Consider the following 20,836-nt stretch of genomic DNA (forward strand, 5'->3'; position numbering starts at 1 on the left):
TACAAATTATTTTAACTTCAGGTATACAACATAGACCATTTGTTAGAATTTAGATAGATATACTCACATGTGCAAAAGGATATTCTTCACTGTAGCTTGTTTGCAATGGTAAGAAACTGGAACCAACTCTAATGTCCCTCACTAGGGCCATTGGTTAAATAAATTAGAGTGTCCATAAAATGGAATATGGTGCAACCATTTAAAAAAAAATTGAGTTCTTCATATACTAATGTGGGGTGTTCTCCAAAATATAGTTAAAAATTAAGATGCAGAATAGGGTGTATAGTTGGCTACCATTCTGAAGAAAAATGTTTATATGTGTCTGTGCATATAATAAAATGTTTTTGGAAGGGTAATATGCACTAGCTCTAATTTTTACTCTACTTTTTTCTTTTAAAATTAAACTATAGTTGATTACTGTGGCTTCCCAGGTGGCTCAGTGGTAAAGAGTCCGCCTGCCAAGGTAGGAGACGTGGATTCGATCCCTGGGTGGGGATGATCCCCTGGAGGAGGAAATGGCAACCTACTCCAGTATTACCTTGCCTGGGAATCCCAATATATTTTTATACTTTTCAATTTGGGACTGTGAACATAGTACCTATTCAAAAAACAGTGTAAGAGATGATTTGATAAAATTCAGTGTTCATTCCTGATTTAAGAAAATCTTCACAAACTATATATGTATATATGTCAGTCACATAATTTAAAGACTCATGTTGAACTAGGAGAAGTATTTGTGAGAATGAGTTATATTCTAAAATGGAAAAGAGCCCTTACATAGTAGTCACAACATTTAATACCTCAATAGAAAGACATGTGGTATTTTCTAATTTAACTTTTCACAAATACCTTTCCTCTACACTATATATCCTTTGTGAGAGTAAAATTCATAGCATCTTTTTCTCTTTGCCAGTAGACCAGTGCTTTGAACTTAACTACACTTGTTAAATAGTTACTGAATTAATATTGTTAAAAGCCTGGTAGGTGCATCTGTGACTTGTTCGCAGACTTTTAAAGCTGTTAGGAGATTTTTTTTTTTGCCTTGTCACACAGCATGTGGCATCTTAGTTCCTCCACCAGGGACAGGGCCTATGCCTGTTGCCTTGAAGTGCGGCGTATTAATCACTACATCACCAGGGAAGTCCCAAGCTATAAGAGACTTTTTTAGCTTAGATGACATGTCCAAAGTTGCAAAATGAGCTGTGAAAGAGCTGAGACTGGAACTGAGTTTTCCAGACTAAAGGGGATTCTGGAGGAAACACTGAAAATGGTAGGCTCTCATTTCAGCGTGGCCACATGTTAAATTTTTTAAAACAGAATTACTTCTGGTGTATTCTTGGCCCCATTTTGTTAATATATGTCTCCTTAAGTTTTTTTTGTTCAAATTGTTTAGTCTCTTTTGGAGTGTTCTTTGTTTCTTACTCTTTTGAAAGCAGTCCATTTTTCAAGCTATAATTTAAATCCTTCCAATCTAGAGTTTTACTTGCAGTCCCAATTTGTGTCTCATCGGTTGCCTGCATTAGAGTTGTCAATTTGTCTTTTTAATATTAATAGATATTCTTCTCTTGGCGACTGATGACCTACTCATATTTGAATCTTTGTCGTGAACCTTCCAGTTTTTTGTATATGTTGGGTACTAAAGTAGTAATAATTGAAATTGTAGAAAATGTTTAAGCAAATTTAACTTCAAAAAAATTTAAATTCTACTTCATTAAATAGTGAGACTTTAACATGGTTCAATTTTGAAAGGCTCGGTAAAGTTTATAGTGAAAGGCTTGGACTGATGTTCCCCAGACACCCAGGTCCACTTTGTCAGTCAGTTAAATCTTAACTTAAAAAAAATTATCTAAGATAATAATCACATTTTGGAAAAGGACAGATGTAATATTTTTTAATAAAACTATTTTCTTACAAAGGCTACTAAATTAGTTTATTTGAAACTGCAAAAAATTTCAATTACTAGAGCTCTGATTTAGAGACAAAGGTAGAGATAAAAACCACCCTGCACAAAAAGGCACAAACATGTTTTTAAGTATTAGTATTCGGGCAGGTCCACATTTAATACAATTACATAGTCTTGATGAAGGGAACTATATAATGACATCTTCAAGTCTCTACGTTTTTCTTGGACAGTAGAATGCCAAGCTAATAAACATAACTGCACATAAAAGCCCTGTGAGATGACAGAAAAGTGTCAGACCTTTACTGTGGGCAAGCACAAGGTAATACATGGAGAAGAAAATAATTGCCCAGATTACACCAATGGATGAGTGAGTGCTAATCTAAGAAGAAACCTGGCTTCTCTCTAAAATAGTAATGTTTTAGAATATTCTTTTGAGTTTGAACAAAGTAAGTTGGTGATAATTTGTAAAATTATTACGTAATGAGATTGAACAAGAACTTGATATTGTAACATTAAAGGTAATGGACAGTACAGCCAGAGCCATGAGATATATTAAAGGTATACGGGTATATGGTAAGATATATAAGGACAAGCTGTTTTATAGCTTTTTATTATTAAAGTAGGATGCTTTACGATGATGTCCCTAAACTTTGAGTTTTTAATGTAAATTATAGATAGTTAAAGACTTTCTCAATTCACTCTATGAAAGATACAGTATTTATTTTTTTTAAAAATTCTCTTCGAGAAATGACCCATGAAATTAACTAGACATAATAGTAAATATCGGGATAAAATTTTTAATGAAATTCACAGAAATATTTTTGTCATCTGCAGTTATTGTGGCAGAAATAAAGAAATGAAACCTAATAAAGTTATGTTAACTTTTGACCATAAAATCTTCCTGAAAAACCACAGTAGATGTCACTTACCTGGATTTTGAGCAGTATTCTCAGCTTTTCCAACATACTAGAGGAAATATTTTTTCTAGAGGAATATTAGAGGAAAATGCACACTAGAGGAAGCAATTTCTGACCGGAAGGGAATACTATGCTTCATAAGTAAGAGACCTTTTAATACTTGAACAGATGGTTGCATGTAACTGTCCATTAATTCAGTAGTTACTCTTGTATACTTGGTTTGCTCTCTTCTGACAGGATTTCTACATGGATGGGTCTAAATATGGGGTAAAATTCTGAATTGATCATTTTACCCTTTTTGTTACATTTAACTGCACATATTTTAGTTGTGATAAAGGGTATGACTACTCTTCTAAAAATTTTATATAAATTTCACTTGTAGGTACTGTGTATGATGTAAGTCACTATAATGCTTTGCTTAAAGTCTACCTTCAAAATGAACATAAATTTTCACCAACTGACTTCTTGGCAAAAATGGAAAAAGCAAACATTCAACCAAATCGAGTAAGTAGTTGCTGTTACAGGTGTGTTTATTGGTCATGGCAACTTCTGTTTATAACCAAGAAAAAAAATTATTAAAAAGTATTTACTGGCCCATTTCTTTGACAGGTGACATACCAAAGGTTGATTGCTGCTTATTGTAATATGGGAGACATTGAAGGTGCCAGGTATGTAGTTTTATAAATGTATGTTTAAGCAAACAAATACATAAGTCTTATAGACCTAGAATATAGTCACTTTTTAAAAAAAAAATTTTTACTTAGTAAGAAAATTATTTCAGAAGGATTTTATCCCAGCGAATTTAGTCATATGACTTAGAGAAAATATTAAATTGTGTAAAAGGGGAAAGATAAGTGAAAGTTACCATTTAATTAAAAGTATAATTTACTGGAGCAGAAGTTTAAAATTACTGGGTTAAAAGTTGGTTTTACTTTTTTTGTACATTAAATAGCTGTTTCCAAAAACAAATGTTGGTAACCATTTACACTATATTCATTTATAAAACTGGTAATATTCTCTTTATTTCACAAATGTTTTATATAAAATTAGTTGTGACATTGTTCATGTGTAGTTTATTCCTACTTTTGGATGGAGGGTTTAGGAAGTAAGGAGTAATTTGAAATGTACAATCTCATTTTTAATGAAATGAATCTTGTTAAACTTTATGCTTTTTGAAGGTTAATTAGTAGTACAGAAGAAGCAATCAGATTTTTAAAATTTACCCTCTATCTTTAACAAGTGTACTTGAAAACTATTAATACAACTTCCGGGAGTGGGGTTTTTGTGTGCACATATTGTAAAAAGTGTTTTTAATGTATTTCCAAGAAGTATTTTTATTTCTCTTTTGTTGCAGCACGATTCTTGGATTTATGAAAACTAAGGATCTTCCAGTCACAGAGGCAGTATTCAGTGCTCTTGTCACAGGGCATGCAAGATCTGGGTAATGCTCAGCCTAGGGTTTTACTCTCAAGTGAGGTTTAATTTATAGGAAGCTATTGTAGAAAATTCTTAAAACTATGTTTAACACTCAAAAAACTCTTCAGAGTCTATGTGGTAGAATATGCACATCTTAATATAAATTATTCTTAAATTATCTGTTTCATTAAATTTTTATTTGAAAGTTTTCAGTTGTAAAAACTGAACTTGAACCAAAGTAACTGACTTTGTAAAGTGTATTAACTGCTTTGCTAGTGCCCTAGAAAATATTTGTATTTTTGAAGAATATTTTACTAAATGTTATTCTTTCCTAAAAAGATAAATTTGAGTCACAACATACCCAGTGGAAGAGGTCATATTATTTAATGTCTGTAATTATTGTATAATTTGGTTTCTCTTTTGGAAAAGTTACCTATAAAAGTTTGAGATGTTTAGGATCTTTATTATTTTGGAAACCTATTACTAGTTTAATGTGTATTTTTAATACATGTTAATACATACACATTTTTGATGTATATATCAATTAAGTATTTTTCCTTTTCTGATGTTATGATTGTAAATGTACTTAATAATTTTTAATAAGCAGAGGTAATATATTCTAGATTAAATGATAATGACGTTTGGCAGTATTATAGTAATCTGTTTTATTTTCCATGAATTAATGTACAGAGATATGGAGAATGCAGAAAATATTCTCACAGTAATGAAAGAGGCTGGAATTGAGCCTGGTCCAGACACATACCTGGCACTATTGAATGCATATGCCGAGAAGGGTGATATTGACCATGTTAAACAGGTATGACTTACATAAATAAACATACTTTTAAATCATTTGTATAAACTCTTAAATTTTGCATGACATGGAAAAGTGTAGTGTATATCTGTTTTTAATGATATCTCTTATGGACAGTCTTGAAGGAGAATTCTCATATAGTTCAGCACTTTGCTGCGGATGTAACAATTAGTGCTGAAACAGAATATTATCTGTTTTACAAAAGAAGTCTTAAACCTTTAGATGGGGTGTGTCCTCAGTCTCTCAGTCGTTTCTGACTCTTTGTAACCCCATGGACCATAGCCTCGTAGGCTCCTCTGTCCATGGGATTTTCCAGGTAAGAATGCTAGAGCGAGTTGCCATTTCCTACTCCAGGGGATCTTCCCGACCCAGGGATTGAACCCTTGTCTCTTTGAATCTCCTGCATTGGCAGGCAGGTTCTTTACCACTGCACCATATATATAAATTTTTTAAATCTTGGTATTTTATTTAGATTTAATTAAAAAAAATTTACCTCTCACTTGTTCTTTTAATTTCTGGACCTTTCTTTAGACCCTGGAGAAAGTGGAGAAGTCTGATCTTTATCTTATGGATCGTGATTTATTGCAAATTATCTTGAGCTTCAGTAAAGCTGGGTATCCTCAATATGTCCCAGAAATTTTGGAAAAAATTACATATGAAAGAAGATATATTCCAGGTAGTTTTAACATTTTTATTTTCATAATTTTTCTAAAAATAAGAATTACTATTTTTACATGATGGAATGGACATTCTCTAGCAATAGGGTATTGTGGTAGATGAACATAGGATTCTTTTAAAGCTTTAATAAACGGAAAAAATTGAGTTAATGAATACATGGGAATATTTTGATTTGGAAGTATTTATTATTTAGGCAGATAAATCCTTTTTGGTATTTGTAGTTCATAAGTTTGTCTTTCATGTTGATATCAGTAGGAAATCAGTAACAGATTTGTTTAAATCAGTAACAAAAGATGTCTTTGTTTTCTTTCCAGATACAATGAACCTCATTTTGCTTTTAGTCACTGAAAAATTGGAAGATACAGCATTGCAGATTTTATTAGCATGTCCTATATCAAGGGAAGGCAGTCTGAATGACTTTGGCAGTTTCTTTTTACGACACTGTGTGACTATGGATACGGTATTCAAATAGTCCATTTTTACTTTGTAGATAGTGTAATTGGCAGTGAAATAAGAATGTTTAAAATAGAAGAACATATTATGAGACTAGATCAACTATTAATATAAATATTAAGAAAGCTTTGTTTTTGTGTTGGAAGGGTATTGGGCAGAAAGAGGATGAGGGGTTCACTTTTTTTTTTTTTTTTTTGGTCTCAAAGCAGTAGAATATTTGCAGAAGGTCAAATGGTAGGATATTTGCAGATTCAGCTGATGTGTGGTGCCTTTCTTTTCTAGCCTGCAGAGAAGCTTAAAGACTACTGTAAGAAGTTAAAGGAAGCCCAGCTGCACACGTCGCCTTTGCAGTTCACACTCCAGTGTGCTTTAGTGGCTCAAAAATTAGGTACTATATTTTCATAATTAGAACTCACATAAGTAAGTTTTGCTGTGGTAACTTTGATATATTTTATGATATCTCTTTTCAGATTTGGCAAAAGTTCTGATGAAGGCTTTGAAGGAAGAAGGTTTTCCTATCAGAACTCATTATTTTTGGCCGTTGCTAGTGGGACATCAGAAGGAGAAAAATGTTCAAGGTTTGGTTTTACGTTTTATAGATACAGTGGTTCAGATATCCAGTTTAACAGTTTCTGTACACATCTAATTGAATTATTTGAGGAAACATACTTATTAAACCTTATGAGGAAATAGAATTGGTATAAGTCATGGTAAAGTATTAGGTAAAAGCTTAAAAGACAAACACAATGGATTTCTTTCATCTTAATTTCATTTCTTATTTCATCTCTGATCTTGGTATTCAAACTTGTGATTATGGCTTTAAATAGTTGATCATTTTTAAGTTCTTCAAAAAACTCTTTAGTCCTTGATTTTACATACATATAGTGTTTGAAATTAGTTTATCTAGCCTTATTAAAATCAAAGTTATATACCATACAACCAGACCATTTTCTTTCTGGACCAGTCTATTTGTCCTTTACTGAGCTGTTGGAATAATAGGATAGGCAGGAAAACTTTTATTGCAAAATAAGTGCTCATGGCCTGACAGCGTACTGATTGAAGGACAGAAATGTTCAGTCTTTCAGGTTCTTAAGTACGTTTAAGCATTTAGCATACTTTTCCCTGTACACATGGGATGTCTATAGGATATGAATAAGAATTGAACAAATATTAAATTTTAGAGTACAGTATCTAATTCCTTGGTTTGCATTATTGGTAATTCAGAAAGAGTAGTCTCGTAAAAAGATGCTTTTAACAGAAGTACTTCCCCCTTGGGGAAACAAAAAATGGTCTTTTTCATTTTATCTTGCTGTATAATGTGCTTTAGAATGAGATGCAGGGTTGTTAGTATGACACTGGGTGACAAACAGAATGCACAAACAACAAAAAAGTGCTTTTAGCAGACTTTCATATTGCAATTTTGTTTTAAATATGTAGCTGTCTTCTGGTTTAAAGGAAATAGTGAAACAAGTATTCCCTAATTGTTTCTGGCTCTAAAAGTATCTAAATCCTTTTTAGAAAAATCTTTGGGAAAACAGTATGCTGGTTGATTAACTCTTTGCATATCCTCCAGTTCTGAAAGCTCCACAAGGTAACCTTTAACCTAGTATTTTTGAACCACCGAAAATCTACATCATTCCATGAAAATCCTTGGGCATATTAGTATTGTCCACTGTACACAGTTATGAAAATACTTTGAGCACTCCTGCTGAAACCTTTGTTCATCAGGTCAATTTTCCTTTCCTCAACCTATCATAGTATCTAGACTTGAATTGTTTACTACATTTTACTACTTAGTAAACATGACAGAACTCAGATAATTTTTTTTCATAGTTGTATCTCAGACTAGCAGAAAAGTGGACTCTTCTCTCCAGGCCCTCTTTTCAGAGACTCTTAGGATCAAAGGTACCACATTATATTAATGACGGCACTGAGAGCCCAGAGAGATTCAGTGACTGGTCTTAGGTTCTATATGTAGTTGTCAGTAGTGCTTGGATTGGAACACAGTTTCTGTCCTCCTATTTTAAATACACATTGTTAATACCTTAACAACTCCATATTTAGACATTGGTAAATATATTGTATTTGTTTTCTAAAAATTCTTAGTTATTGGTTAAAAATTAGGTATTGACTTTTGAATTAAGGACATTTTTAAAAAGTGGTACCAAGTTACTTTAATCAATGAAGATTTTTAACTGGAAAAATAGGAAAACTGAGTAAGTTAGCCTGAGAGTACAAGAGATTGTCAGCTGGTTTATAGTTTTTAAAAACTCATTTCTCCCTTGCAGGTAGTCCTGTAACAGGGAAATAACTGTATGTATTTTATATAGTTTCGTTCAATTCAGTCGCTTAGTCTGGTCCAACTCTTTGCGACCCCATGGACTACAGCATGCCAGGCTTCCCTGTCTGTCACCAACTCCTGGATCTTGCTCAAACTCATGTCCATCGAGTCCTGATGCCATCCAACCATCTCATCCTCCGTTGTCCCCTTCTCCTCCTGCCCTCAATCTTTCCCAACATGGGGGTCTTTCCAGTGAGTCAGTTCTTTGCATCAGGTGGCCAAAGTATTGGAGCTTTAGTTCTTCCAATGAATATTTAGGACTGATTTCTTTTAGGATTGACTAGTTTGATCTTCTTGCGGTCCGAGGGACGCTGAAGAGCCTTCTCCAGCACCACAGTTGAAAAGCATCAATTCTCCAGCACCCTGTAAGATGAAGAAGTAACATTCTTACTAGTGCAGTGCCTTTGTCTTTTGGGGAATGTCATATATAAACTGGTAGAAATAAATAGAAGAAAGTAATGACTGCAGAGATGGAGGATGTAGGGGAGTATTTTTCATAAGGAAAAAATAAAACTATTCAGGAAATCAAAGGAATTCAGAGCTCAGATCAGACTGAACCAAGTTTTCAACTGTAGCATGATCAAACATTTATTGAATAGAATTTTCCTGACTGCAGATTTGGCTATCACCAAGCCCTAAAAAAGATTCTTATAAGGACTTCCTCATGGCTTATCTTGCTGGTGTTTCTCTGGCGCAAATGGAAAAATCCTCTCTCAGAATTTTAGTGGACTAGTCCCAGTGAGAGGAAATGATGCAGAATGATAAAGGATCTACATGCCTTGGTATATTTTTAGAAACCTGAAAATAAGAATATAAAAGAGGTAAAATATGAATGGTAAGGCTGGTATGAAAGCCTAAATATCAGTTGAGTAAAATGGTTGAGTAGGAGGTACTTTTTATTTTTCTTAGTAAAATGCTTTTTATTGAAAATCTAAACAAACAAATGGAAATACATCTATGTCTGGTTTCATTGGAAGCAGTTTACTTTTTTCCCCCAAATGGCTTACAATAAGTTTTTTTTTTTTAATTTGAACAAAATCTGAACTTTAGTTAATAGTACACATTAATTTCCTGTTTTTTTTTCTTTTTTTTTTAAACATAGTATTTTCTTTATATTCTCAGAATTGGATTAGAAGTTTCAAGCCTCATTCAGTTTTTTTGTTTTTAAAGATCACTAAGGTAATAAATTTTCTAGACTTTTAGGAGTAATACTAGATGCCAAAATACATGGAAAATACAGTTTTGAGTGAATATAAATTAGAAATCAAGCATTCTGTTTATACTAAATCAAACAAGTAGAATAAAAAAGATTCCTTATTTTAGGAGGTACTTTTTAAAAAATAAGAAATTCCCTGCTTGTAAAGTGAGTTTTCTGGGTAGAGTCTAAAATCATGTGGCATAAACAGCCCTAGTCGGTGGAATTTGTTCAGAAAACCCATGTATCTTTCCCAGTAGTTTGAAGTACTTTAATTCCTTTAAAACTTTTTGAATGGAGACTTTCCTTTCAATTCATAAACTTTATTGTGCTTACATTTTAAATGTTTTTTACTAGATCGTTTAGATTTTCTAAGTTCACAAAGGTTTGAGATCATGTTTATCTAAGTTAATATATGAATATTTTTTAAAATGTGGATTGTATTTTTGAGGAAGATATATGTAGGTATGTCAGATCAGTCACCTTTCTTTCTTCTTATTGAGAAGTGTTTGCATCTTCCTATCCGACTATAGTACTGAAGTGAATATCCTTGACTGAACTCACCTGAGCAATGATGGGAATCCAGGTTTTCATAACACTGCTTTAGTTTCAGTTGGAAAGATACATACATTAAAAATGCTACCAGTGCAGGTCATCTAATCAGGCAGAATGCACTCTTCCTGACCTGAAAAGCCTTATTAAAAGATTGAAGAAGTAAGAGGTTAAAAGGTATTTGAAGCACTGATGATGAGAAGTGTTTGTATAGGAATCTGTCTGTAGTCAGTTTGTTGGCCTGTTTGCAAGAAAACGAAATAGTTATTTTATGCTATTAGAGTATTAAGACAGCTAAAAAAATATCAGTTGTTACTATTAACGTTTGTTTAGTATTTTTAGGGTTTCACACAGATTTTAGTTTTAGTGACCACCCTGAGAAGTAAATACGGAGCTTTATCATCATTCCTGAGTCGAAAAGGACTTGATCCTAGGTTCTTCTGATTGGAGGGGAAAGTGTAGGTTTTTCCTTTTCTGTAGTGTTTCAAGCACCTGCCTGCAGTTAGGAAACAGTGTTTCTATTTTAGGACATGTCTTTGACCTTGAAGAAATGCTTACTTTAACACTTTTGTTAAAATAAAGATTATTGGACTTCTAGAAGCATTTCCAACTTTATTTAAGTGGAGAAATATATACTCTTCCCCGAGTAGGCTGAGATGAAAGCCTTCTTAATATATAGCTTTATATACTGATCAATTTAAACTGAGTTGCAATACTGGGATTCTTTTTGTTCAGTATGTTGTTTTTTCAGTTGTCCTCCATCTTCCCGTAGGCCTAGACCATAAGAATTTCTTCCATACCTGTGGGTAATATTTGCAGTTTTGATACTTTGCTTCCATCCATTTAATAGGCATGGACTCTTATAGCTCAGAAAATTGTTCTGTTTATTGAATGCCTTGATGTATTGCCTTTCTTATTACATGGATGGTGGGTAGAGGGATCAAGTCAAATGTTGCGTGTTAAATTGTTGTTATGTGTTAAAATGTCTAGAAGGCACAATTTGGGCATATTGCCATCTCTAGTGTGTAAGCTAAGAAAATTAATGGCCCTACTAGTAAAGTGGAGTTACAGTTACTCTGCCACTAAGTGCCAGAACCAGAGTTGCAAGCGAAGTCTCTTTAAACTGCAAACCTTGCTTTTGTTTTGTCACTTCACTGTAATGTTTTACCTGAAATTTAGAAATTTACTTTAAACCGTGGTCATGAAAGCAGTCTTTACTGGCCAGAAGATACATTGAGGACATGAGGTTAGCCCAGGTCTATTACTAGTGATTGAAAAGCGGTATGTACTGTGCTAAGTGCTTAGTAATTTTTGCATATGAAGAAGAGCCCAGTGTGACTTGCCATTTTTATGGTAGATATAAAGGTTATTAGTACTCATTTCCAGGTTTGATGGAGGAATAGCTTCAGATTTTTCTTGCAATTATTATTTAGGCTTGTGTGTGCTGTATGGACCAACTCAACATACATTTCCCTTTATATGTAAGCACATGCTTTGTCTTGGGGTTTTTTCCCTGTGTTTTCACATCTTGAAAAATACATCTAATTAACTAAGGTTTTGAAAATATTGGGTACTTTTAAATATAATGAACTGTTTAAATTTAAACAAAACCTTTTAAGGTTTTGATTCATAATCTGAATTTTATCTAAAAAATGTGCAATATTCATAATGTAGTCACAGTTGTCTGTATATGAAATTCTGTATTCAGTGAGAATTTATAGTCAAGTTTTTGTACTAGAATGTATTACATAAGAAACCGAAAGAAAGTTTTTATGTAGATAATACCATAGATCAAAAACAGGGATTTTTTTTTTTTAGTGGACGTTTTAATAATGTGAAAGTAATAAAGCTAAAGAAGTAAGTTCTAAAGGGAAAAACAAATGAGGTCTTTCTTAAACAGTTGGGTTCTGTCAAAGTAGGTAGTACCTGAGTAGTTTGACAATATTCTAGAATTAATTGGTCTAATTTAAAGAAATTAGTTTGTACTATTTGAAGCTAACCATAGCTTTGGAAAACATGAACTGTCCTTGTTGAGAAGTTAATAAAAGATGTTTTTATGAATGGGGGAAATGAAAGAATGAACAATTTACTAGACTTTTACAGTGTAAAATACAATGAGACTAGCTGATTAGAATCAGTTATTTTTTCTTGTGTTATTAAATAAGAATTCACAAGGTAGTTGTTAATACAGTAAGGGAATTCTTTACATAAGTGATTAACTTAAAAACTTTTGTCTTGAACAGATCTCCTCTCACCCCACTCTAATCCCTTGTCTCTGTGGTATTTATTCATGTCAAGTTTTATTTTGTAGATCCATCAATGCTGTGTGATAGCAATGATGTTTCATGATCTCTGTTCAGTTGGGGTACTGGAAATTATTAAGCATCTGGCTTAATTGTTTTCATTTTTCTTATAAATTCTGGCGTATTTCCTTACTGTTTACTCCTGAATTAATAGGGAGAGATGAAGGAAGGAGTAGTTTAGTTTTTTTCATTTAGCATCTTAACACCCAGTTTTGTTCTTTCTCTTTCAGACAAACAAAATGCCGAGTACTTTTCCTACATTACAATTCAAATAAATGAACTTTTGATCTTTTGTTAATGTATTCTAAGTTCTTCATCTCTGTGCTCTTAAATTTGATCTTACAGGTATAGTGGAAGTCCTCAAAGGAATGCATGAAATAGGAGTAACTCCTGATCAGGAGACATACATTAATTACGTGTTTCCGTGCTTTGATAGTATAAAGTCAGTTCGTGCTGTTTTGCAGGTGAGCACAGTGTGGCTTTAATTTCATAATTGAGGAGAGAGCATCTTCCCTCCCTAGTGTTTTGTGGTGACCAAGGAAAAAAGCCACTGAGCTGAGGACTAAAATGGTTATGTTGGTATATAACTTTCTAAAGCTTTGTAAAAATATTGGTGAGTGTAACACCTGTAAAGTTGTTAAACTTTAGAAAAACTTTAAAAGGTAAAGTAACGTTTGTCTTGTGTTGAGAACATGCCAATATCACAAAATTTAAATGAAACATTTTCACTCTAACCCCACTCTACAATGCAACTGTACCTATGTTTTGAGTAGTACTTTTCACTTCTTTTGAATTTTCAGAATAAACTCTTAATAAATTTACTATTCTGGTTTTTTTTTTTTTAATAATTTTTTGTTTGACCCCAAAGCTTTATTTTCCTACCAGATAGTTCCTGTCCCCACCAGAATAAGCAAGACATTTATAAAGGGAGCTATGAAAAATTGACTTGGATAGGGCACTGGCTCAGCAAATGGCTGCACTTTGATTTTCAGAATAAAGTGCTAGGCAGTTAGGAGCAACTCTGTAGAGTACCACATACAAAGAAATATTTTGTTCAGAAGACCTGTTTCTTAGGTGGTTATTCACATAATGCCTTTATTTTTCTATATTGTTAGAGTGTCTTTTCTTTAAATAATTTCATAATTACATTCATCTTAAAGATATAATTTATGTCTTGAGTGTCTTTACTTTTCTTCCCTGAGTCCTTAACAGTGTATTTTGAGACTATGCTATCCATATTTAACTGTTAAAAAATGCATTTAAAAAAGTAATTTCCCCACATATTCTTATTTCCCCAAAGCCTACTCTTCTCACTTGGCACCTTTACATTATAGTATGTAATTCCACAAATTATTTTTTATGATTGAATATCTTATTGTATAGATGTACCATAATTTATCTTTATTTATTATTGATTAGTTTATTTTTAATATTGTGCTGTTATTATAAAGTGGGTCAGTAAATACATTCAGCTGAATTTCAGCTCATTTACTTAAATTATTAAATATGATTTTGAGACAAGTAATTACCCATTTGGAGTTAAATAAAAATAAATTTGACCTGTACCTCATTATATACCTTAAAATATCATTTTGGATCAATACATTCTTCATTTTGGATCAGTACATTGTTGTAAATGAGAGAGTAGTTCTAATGTCTTTAGTAGTAAACTCTCCCTAGAAGGAAGGCATTCTAATAGTAATAGATTATATGAATTTGAAGATAAACATTTAATTTAGGATGTTGAAACTCCATCTCATAGCTTTTGCTAAAGTTTGTTATTCAGTTTATTTGTATATTAGAAAATGATCTTTTAAAATGAAAGATGATTAGAGTTTCTGATATAAGGAAATGGGAAAATAGGAAGTTTGAATATTTTTAACTGAGGTATATTATCATTGAAATATGCTTTATCCCTAGGAAAATGGATGTCCACATGATGATAATGTATTTTCTCAAGCTGAATTGAGAAGTGAAGCAGTAAATGGAAACTTAGATTATATTTTATCATTTTGTAAGTATGCAACATAAGTAGTAAACTTGGCTGGTGTTAATTTCTGTGACTTTTGAGAACATACAGGGTATTCCATGCCCTCACTCCCTGCCTCAGGTAGTTGAGAGTAATTTCCGTGAAAGGAAGTTTTTAAAAAAATTATCCTGATAAGACAGTTTATGAATTGAAATTTATAAATAATTTGGAAGTAGTTTTAAAATTTAAAGAACCTTGGAAGTAACATGGTGTTTAGGTTGGAATGGGGACCTGGAAGGCTTGGATCTTATTTATGATAAACTGCTGATTATGGGATCAGAAACAAATCTGTCTACCATTCTTTTGTTTCAATTTCAGGAAATGGGATTGTATTGCTTCTCTCTCTACCTTGTGGGAGTTGTGAAAATCCTATGAGATGTGGTTTCTGAAAGTGTTTTCTAAACTGATGCCTATTATGGCCCTAAGTTACGTGAAGCCAGCTCCCAGTCCTCATTAATGAAACACAGCAGATGTTTACTAAACAGTTATAAATGATAGGGTGCTTTACAGTGTTCATCACATATTAATAAAATTCACCCACTGATAGATGAAGAGAGGCTTAGAGAGGTTAAATGATTTGGCCAAAGTTGGTGACTGAGTCAGACCAAGATCATCTAACTTTAACCTTATTTTATTTTTTTTTACTATCAGACATTTTAATTTTAATAAATTAGACATTTTTTAATTAAAAAATTTTAACATTATCTATGGCATTAACTTGACAGTGTTTCAGGTCTTGTGAAAAAGACACCATTTAAAAACAAACATACAAACATCAATATCTAGCCCACTAAAATGTTAAAAGCTAAGCTTTGATTAACATGTATTCAGATTGTTTAAATGGAAGCTTTGTAAAAACCAGATTGTTGGTACATATTACCTCTGTCTACATTATTTAAAAGAGAGCCTTTAATTCAAAATATGCATTAATTGGGTTTATTTTATTGTATTATGGTAAAGGGAATGGTGAAATGTCAGTAGGAAAAATGGTGATTGTTAGAGGGGTAGTTATTTGAGTATAAGGTTGGGTATTAATGCAGGCTGCTATCTTGAGTGTATTGATTTTGCCTTCCACTCTGTATAATATATAGATTTTTCATACTGACAAGTTGAAAACAGAGAAGCATTAACAGGAATCTGGGCACATAAGGTGAATACAAGAGAGATGCCTTTCCCTTTATCATACCATCCATTCCACTTCATTGTCAACCTCTTGATTTTTTTCAGACTTGTTTGTTGCTACGGAAACTAGATGCTTTCTGTCAGCAGCCTTCCAGCTGGCTGAAATGTTTCTGGTGACCTTTTTAATGAATAAAAGCTTGATAATATTCTGTAAAATACTAATTTGAATAGTTTAGAAATAAGTTCCCAAGAGGTTGTTTATTAAATGTGAAAAAGAAAAATGCCATGAACTTAAAGACTACAGAAGATTTCAGCTCACTCACATCAGTGCCCTCCCTTTCCCTTGAATTACAAGTCTTTGAAGAGCAGTTAGTTCTGTAATTGCTGGTATTCGCTGTAGGCTGCTTAGAGAGAGGCACTTTTGGTTACTACAAGAAATGGCAAGTAGTAGTGAAAAGTCAATGGATTGTCTTTTTTTTTTTAATTGAGGTGTAATTGACATAAAATATTAGTTTCAGATATAAAATACAGTAAATCAGTATTTGTATGTATTGGAAAGGGATCACCAGAGTGAGTCTAGTTAACGTCCATCCCCATACATGGTTACAAATTTTCTTTTTTCTTGTGATGAGGACTTAAGATCTACTCTTAGCAACTTTCACATATGAAATATAGTATTACCAACTTTAGTCACCATGCTGTATATTCCAACCCCCTGACTTATGAAATAGCTAATCTTGATCAAGTTTGTGGAATAATAAGAACCATTTCTCCATTTGAGTTTGTAGGCATGGAAATTAATGTGATCAAGCAAAATTCAAGGTTACCAAAAAGCATGTGGTGCATCCACTTTAAAATTCCTACAGTGACTAAATTCAGGTTATTTCAGAGACAGTTTTTAGAGTTAATGTCACATGAAACCACTGAGAAACTTAGGCTTCTTGTTCAAGGGATCTGACAGTTGGTCTTAAGTAATTCTCCTTATGTCTGTAGGTTAAATTTTTTTTCATATTTAGGGAGATGAACAAATTATATTAAAATGGTGACTTTTCCCATGAATTTTTAAAAAAACTTAACCAGGTATCTAAACTGTATTTATTAATTCTGTCTTCAGAATTTGCCTCCACAGTGGGTTCCTACCTACTATAATTCTGTCCCTCTTGAATCTTTTAGTAGCCACTTTACATATGTACTGAAAAGAAGAAAACAATTACTTATAACATGGCACCATTTTATATATTTATTTTCTATAAAATAAATTCAAGAGATGCTCACCATGATTCTGTCCCATGCTTGTTATGACAGGGGTTATGTGGGGCGTCAGGTCTTATGTGTTAAAGCCTGATTGTTACACCAAGGCAAATCAGGCTTAGACTGTCAGCATTGAAACATGACTGTTAAATGCCAAAATGAATAGTAGAGGAAATAAAATCATCAGAAAAGTGAAAGATCAATATAAATCAGTTATTTAACAGAGATCGAGGTTATTATGACTTTAGGTTGTCACTCTTGCGTGAAAGCAGATTATAGATGATAGTGAAAAGTAGGATGAAGACTTGTGAATTGTTCAACGTAATCCGACACAACTCTCAGGAAAGAGCTTACCCCCCCCCCCCCCCCCCCCCCCCCGCATCTTCTGTTTTTAAAAGGTAGTTTCATTCTCTCCCTTCGTAGTGCCATGTTGTCCAGTAACATGCAGCCTTGGTATATGTACCAGGCTGACTTTGAGTATGCTCTTAGATTAGTTAATGTATTTATACAGAAGAATATTTATAAATTCATTAGTTGTATAGATTTATGTAAATGAAGTAAAATGTTTTAAAAGGATAGTTTATATTGCCAATATGTATTATTGCAATTTCTAATTAACTTTGTATCAAAATTTTTCCATTTTTAAAATAATACTTCCCAAATGAAAACTGAAGGATATTGGTATAATTGTGTTTCCAAATACGTTGTTATGCAAGTTTTGGTTTTGGTCTGGAATTTTATGGTGATAATTTTCTTTTTCAGTGGAATCAAATACATTGCCTTTCTCATTTGCTTCATTGAGAGGCAGCCTCATTCTAGGCTTTAGGAGGTAAGATGATCACCTTATATGATCTTTGTCTAAATATGGACTGATTTCTTCTGTCTTTTTGACCTACTATTAGAGGAAAGAAGCAGATACTCTTATCTTGCAATACATTAGTTACCTGAAATAACCTTATCTGTTGTTTGTTTGTTTGTTTGTATCTGTTTTATTCTTACTAAGTAGTTGAATTGAGTTTAGGCTGCCTTTTATATCAAACATTTCCAAGAAATGCATACTGATTTGGTAAAGGTCTAGTTTCAAAAAAGAAAGCCTTCTGAAAATGGCGAGTAGACGGTATCGACAGATTTGCATGTATATTTGATTTATGCTTTGAGCATTTAAATACAGGATGACTTTTTTTCTTTTACTCTGTAGGTCTTTGTTGGTTATCTATTTTAAATATAGCGGTTTGTACATATCATTCTCAAACTCCCAATCTATCTCTCCCTCCCCTCTCCCCTGCTGGTAACCAACCATAAATTCATCCTCTAAGTCTGTGAGTCTGTTTCTGTTTTGTAAAGAAGTTCATTTGTATCTTTTTTTTTTATATTTCACATATAAGCAAGATCATATGATACTTATTTTTCTCTCTCTGACTTACTTCACTTAGTATGATAATCTCCAGGTCCATCCATGTTGCCACAAATGGCAATGTTTCATTCTGTTTAGTGGCTAAGTAATATTTCAGTGTGTGTATGTGTGTGTATAGATGCGTACCACATCTTTATCCATTCATTTGTTGATGGACATGTAGGTTGCTTCTGGTTTATGGTGGGCTGGGAAGTTAGATAATCAAAGTCATTGTAGTTTGGAAAAATAAAAGCCTCTAAATAAGGGCATGCCATATCTTTTAAATTTTTCTTTTGCTCTTATTTTCTGACAAAGATTTTGTGATAGCTGTTTTGATTATTAGAACATAAGCTCCATGTTTGGTTTATTGCCCTATGTTCAGCACATAGATATTAATACCTGGCATATAATCAACACTGTTGAATTAATTACTGAGGCCTTATTTATTCTGTGTTTCTGCCTCTGTTTTTGAGCATTCCCTTTTATTCAACAAGTATTTATTGTTGAGATTGGAGACATTGATTAGGATCAGATTGTAAAATATTTTAGAAAACAAGAAGGAACTTGTCTTTTATTCTGAAGAAAGTAGACTAACTTGTACCGTGCAGAGGTTTGGCTAAGGCAGAGATACATCTAGAATGTATTTGAATCTCAGACATTATATTTTTCATTTTGGGTTTTTTATTTTTTAAATATATGCCTTGTCTCCTTAATATGTTCATGCTTCTTTCTTCCTTCTTCTCTGTATGGAGATATTAATGACAGATGTTCTGATGTCCTTGCCTACTAACTTTGTTAAATAATTTTTTTTCTTACTATGCATCATACATTTGTGCTTGTTTGCAATTTCTGACTGGATGCCAGTTGTGTACTGGGGAATGTGGATTTTTTTTTTTGTTTGTTTTTAATTCCTCTAAATATTTTTGAGCTTTTGTTCTCAGATGATCTTTGTGAAGTTTGCTCAGCATTCAATTGTTCTTTTGATGAATTTGTAGGGGAGAAAGTGGTCTCCCCGTCCTACTCCTCTGCCATCTTGGTTCCTCCTCCTAAGACGATCTTGAATTAAGTTACTGGGAACAGTTTTCTTACTGCATGCTTCTATGCTTTGTGTGTGTGTGTCCTCAGTCATGTCATACTCTTGTCAACCCCACAGATTGTAGCCTGTTAGGCTGCTCTGTTCATGGCATTTTCCAGGCAAAAATACTGGAGTGGGTTGCTATTTCTTCCTCCTGAGGATCTTCCTAACCCAAGGATCCAACCCACGTCTCCTGCATTCTGTGCTTCGTAGGTAGGACTTGAGCAGCTTTTAGTCTAGGATTACTCCCACTAGATTATTTGAGTCCTGCTCTTATGGTAGTATCTCCCTCCCTGATCCTGATACTTTATCTGCTAGCCCATGTATTTTGAGATTATTGGAAATGTGAACTATTCCAGTCCATGTGTGAGTTCTAAGAATCTAGCAACTTTAGAATTGACTAAGTGACTGAAAGCTGTTCTGAAAACAGAACTGATGGATATGGCCAGTAGAGCCCTGCAGCTCCTATAAGGATAAGCATGTAAGAGATTCACTTAAAGTTACTTAAGAGTTACTCTTTACTGGAAATAATTATTCATACTTAACAGAAATGTAGTACATTACAGAACATTAAGTGAGACATCCTAGTCATTTTAGCTAGTCCTAAGGGAAACTTGGATGTGCATTTCCATATTGGAATGCAGTTTTTTAAACAGTTATCTACCTTTAATATTACCTGCCCTGATAGTGGTAAATCCCATGGTCCAAGAGGCAGTAGTTCCTTCCATGTGTTCTGTAACTTGTTTGGGTGCAGATTGATTTTTTGATGCCATCCCACAGTATTTCTGGAAGACCAACACTTTTCTACATATATTCTTAGAGTGGTGTTTAAGTGGCAAGCTAGTATTTCTGTAAGTTGATAAGCTCAGGAGATGGTCATTGAATACCAGTGAAGTGTAATGCATTCCCAAAGTTTCCCAATAGATAAACTAAATTGTCTGTTAACTTACGAAGGTGAAGTCACCTATATAAAAATGTTTAAAATTCAATATTGCTTATTAGTTAGGGATTATTCAAGGTTATTAGGGAATTTTTACTATTAAGTTGTTTTCTTTTTAACTATTTTTAAAGTATTTTAAAGGGTATTTACTTCTGACTGATAAAGTTAGTGAATTCTTCTGTCAAATCCAAGGCAAGAGGATGTTTAGTATAAGACTTTGTTTCCTCTTAATGGTACCCCTAACTGAACAAAGTTCAAATGAGAAACATGGCTGTGTACATTATATTACTGAAAACTCTACCACCAAAAATATTGAATTACTTCTGAGAGACAAAATGTCATTGAAGATAGTTCAAACTTTGGTTGACGATGCAACATACTGAAAACAAATGTTTCAGAGCATTGAAATGTGTGTATTACCATATGTAAAATAGATGACCAGTGCAAGTTCAAT

General features: G+C 33.0%; 1 protein-coding gene across 1 annotated transcript in view; it reads left to right on the forward strand.

The window, feature by feature from the left end:
• Positions 1–20,836, forward strand: part of LRPPRC (leucine rich pentatricopeptide repeat containing) — a 99,580-nt gene that overhangs the window by 13,607 nt on the left and 65,137 nt on the right. The window contains exons 4-14 of the mRNA XM_061155503.1: positions 3,203–3,324; positions 3,430–3,488; positions 4,175–4,261; positions 4,927–5,053; positions 5,582–5,726; positions 6,043–6,188; positions 6,464–6,569; positions 6,652–6,759; positions 12,918–13,036; positions 14,493–14,586; positions 17,737–17,803. Of these exons, the coding sequence (XP_061011486.1) occupies positions 3,203–3,324; positions 3,430–3,488; positions 4,175–4,261; positions 4,927–5,053; positions 5,582–5,726; positions 6,043–6,188; positions 6,464–6,569; positions 6,652–6,759; positions 12,918–13,036; positions 14,493–14,586; positions 17,737–17,803 (1,180 nt within the window). The remainder of the gene's footprint in view (positions 1–3,202; positions 3,325–3,429; positions 3,489–4,174; positions 4,262–4,926; positions 5,054–5,581; positions 5,727–6,042; positions 6,189–6,463; positions 6,570–6,651; positions 6,760–12,917; positions 13,037–14,492; positions 14,587–17,736; positions 17,804–20,836) is intronic.

The sequence above is a fragment of the Dama dama genome, chromosome 11 (assembly GCF_033118175.1).
Source record: "Dama dama isolate Ldn47 chromosome 11, ASM3311817v1, whole genome shotgun sequence".
Classification (NCBI taxonomy): Eukaryota; Metazoa; Chordata; class Mammalia; order Artiodactyla; family Cervidae; genus Dama; species Dama dama.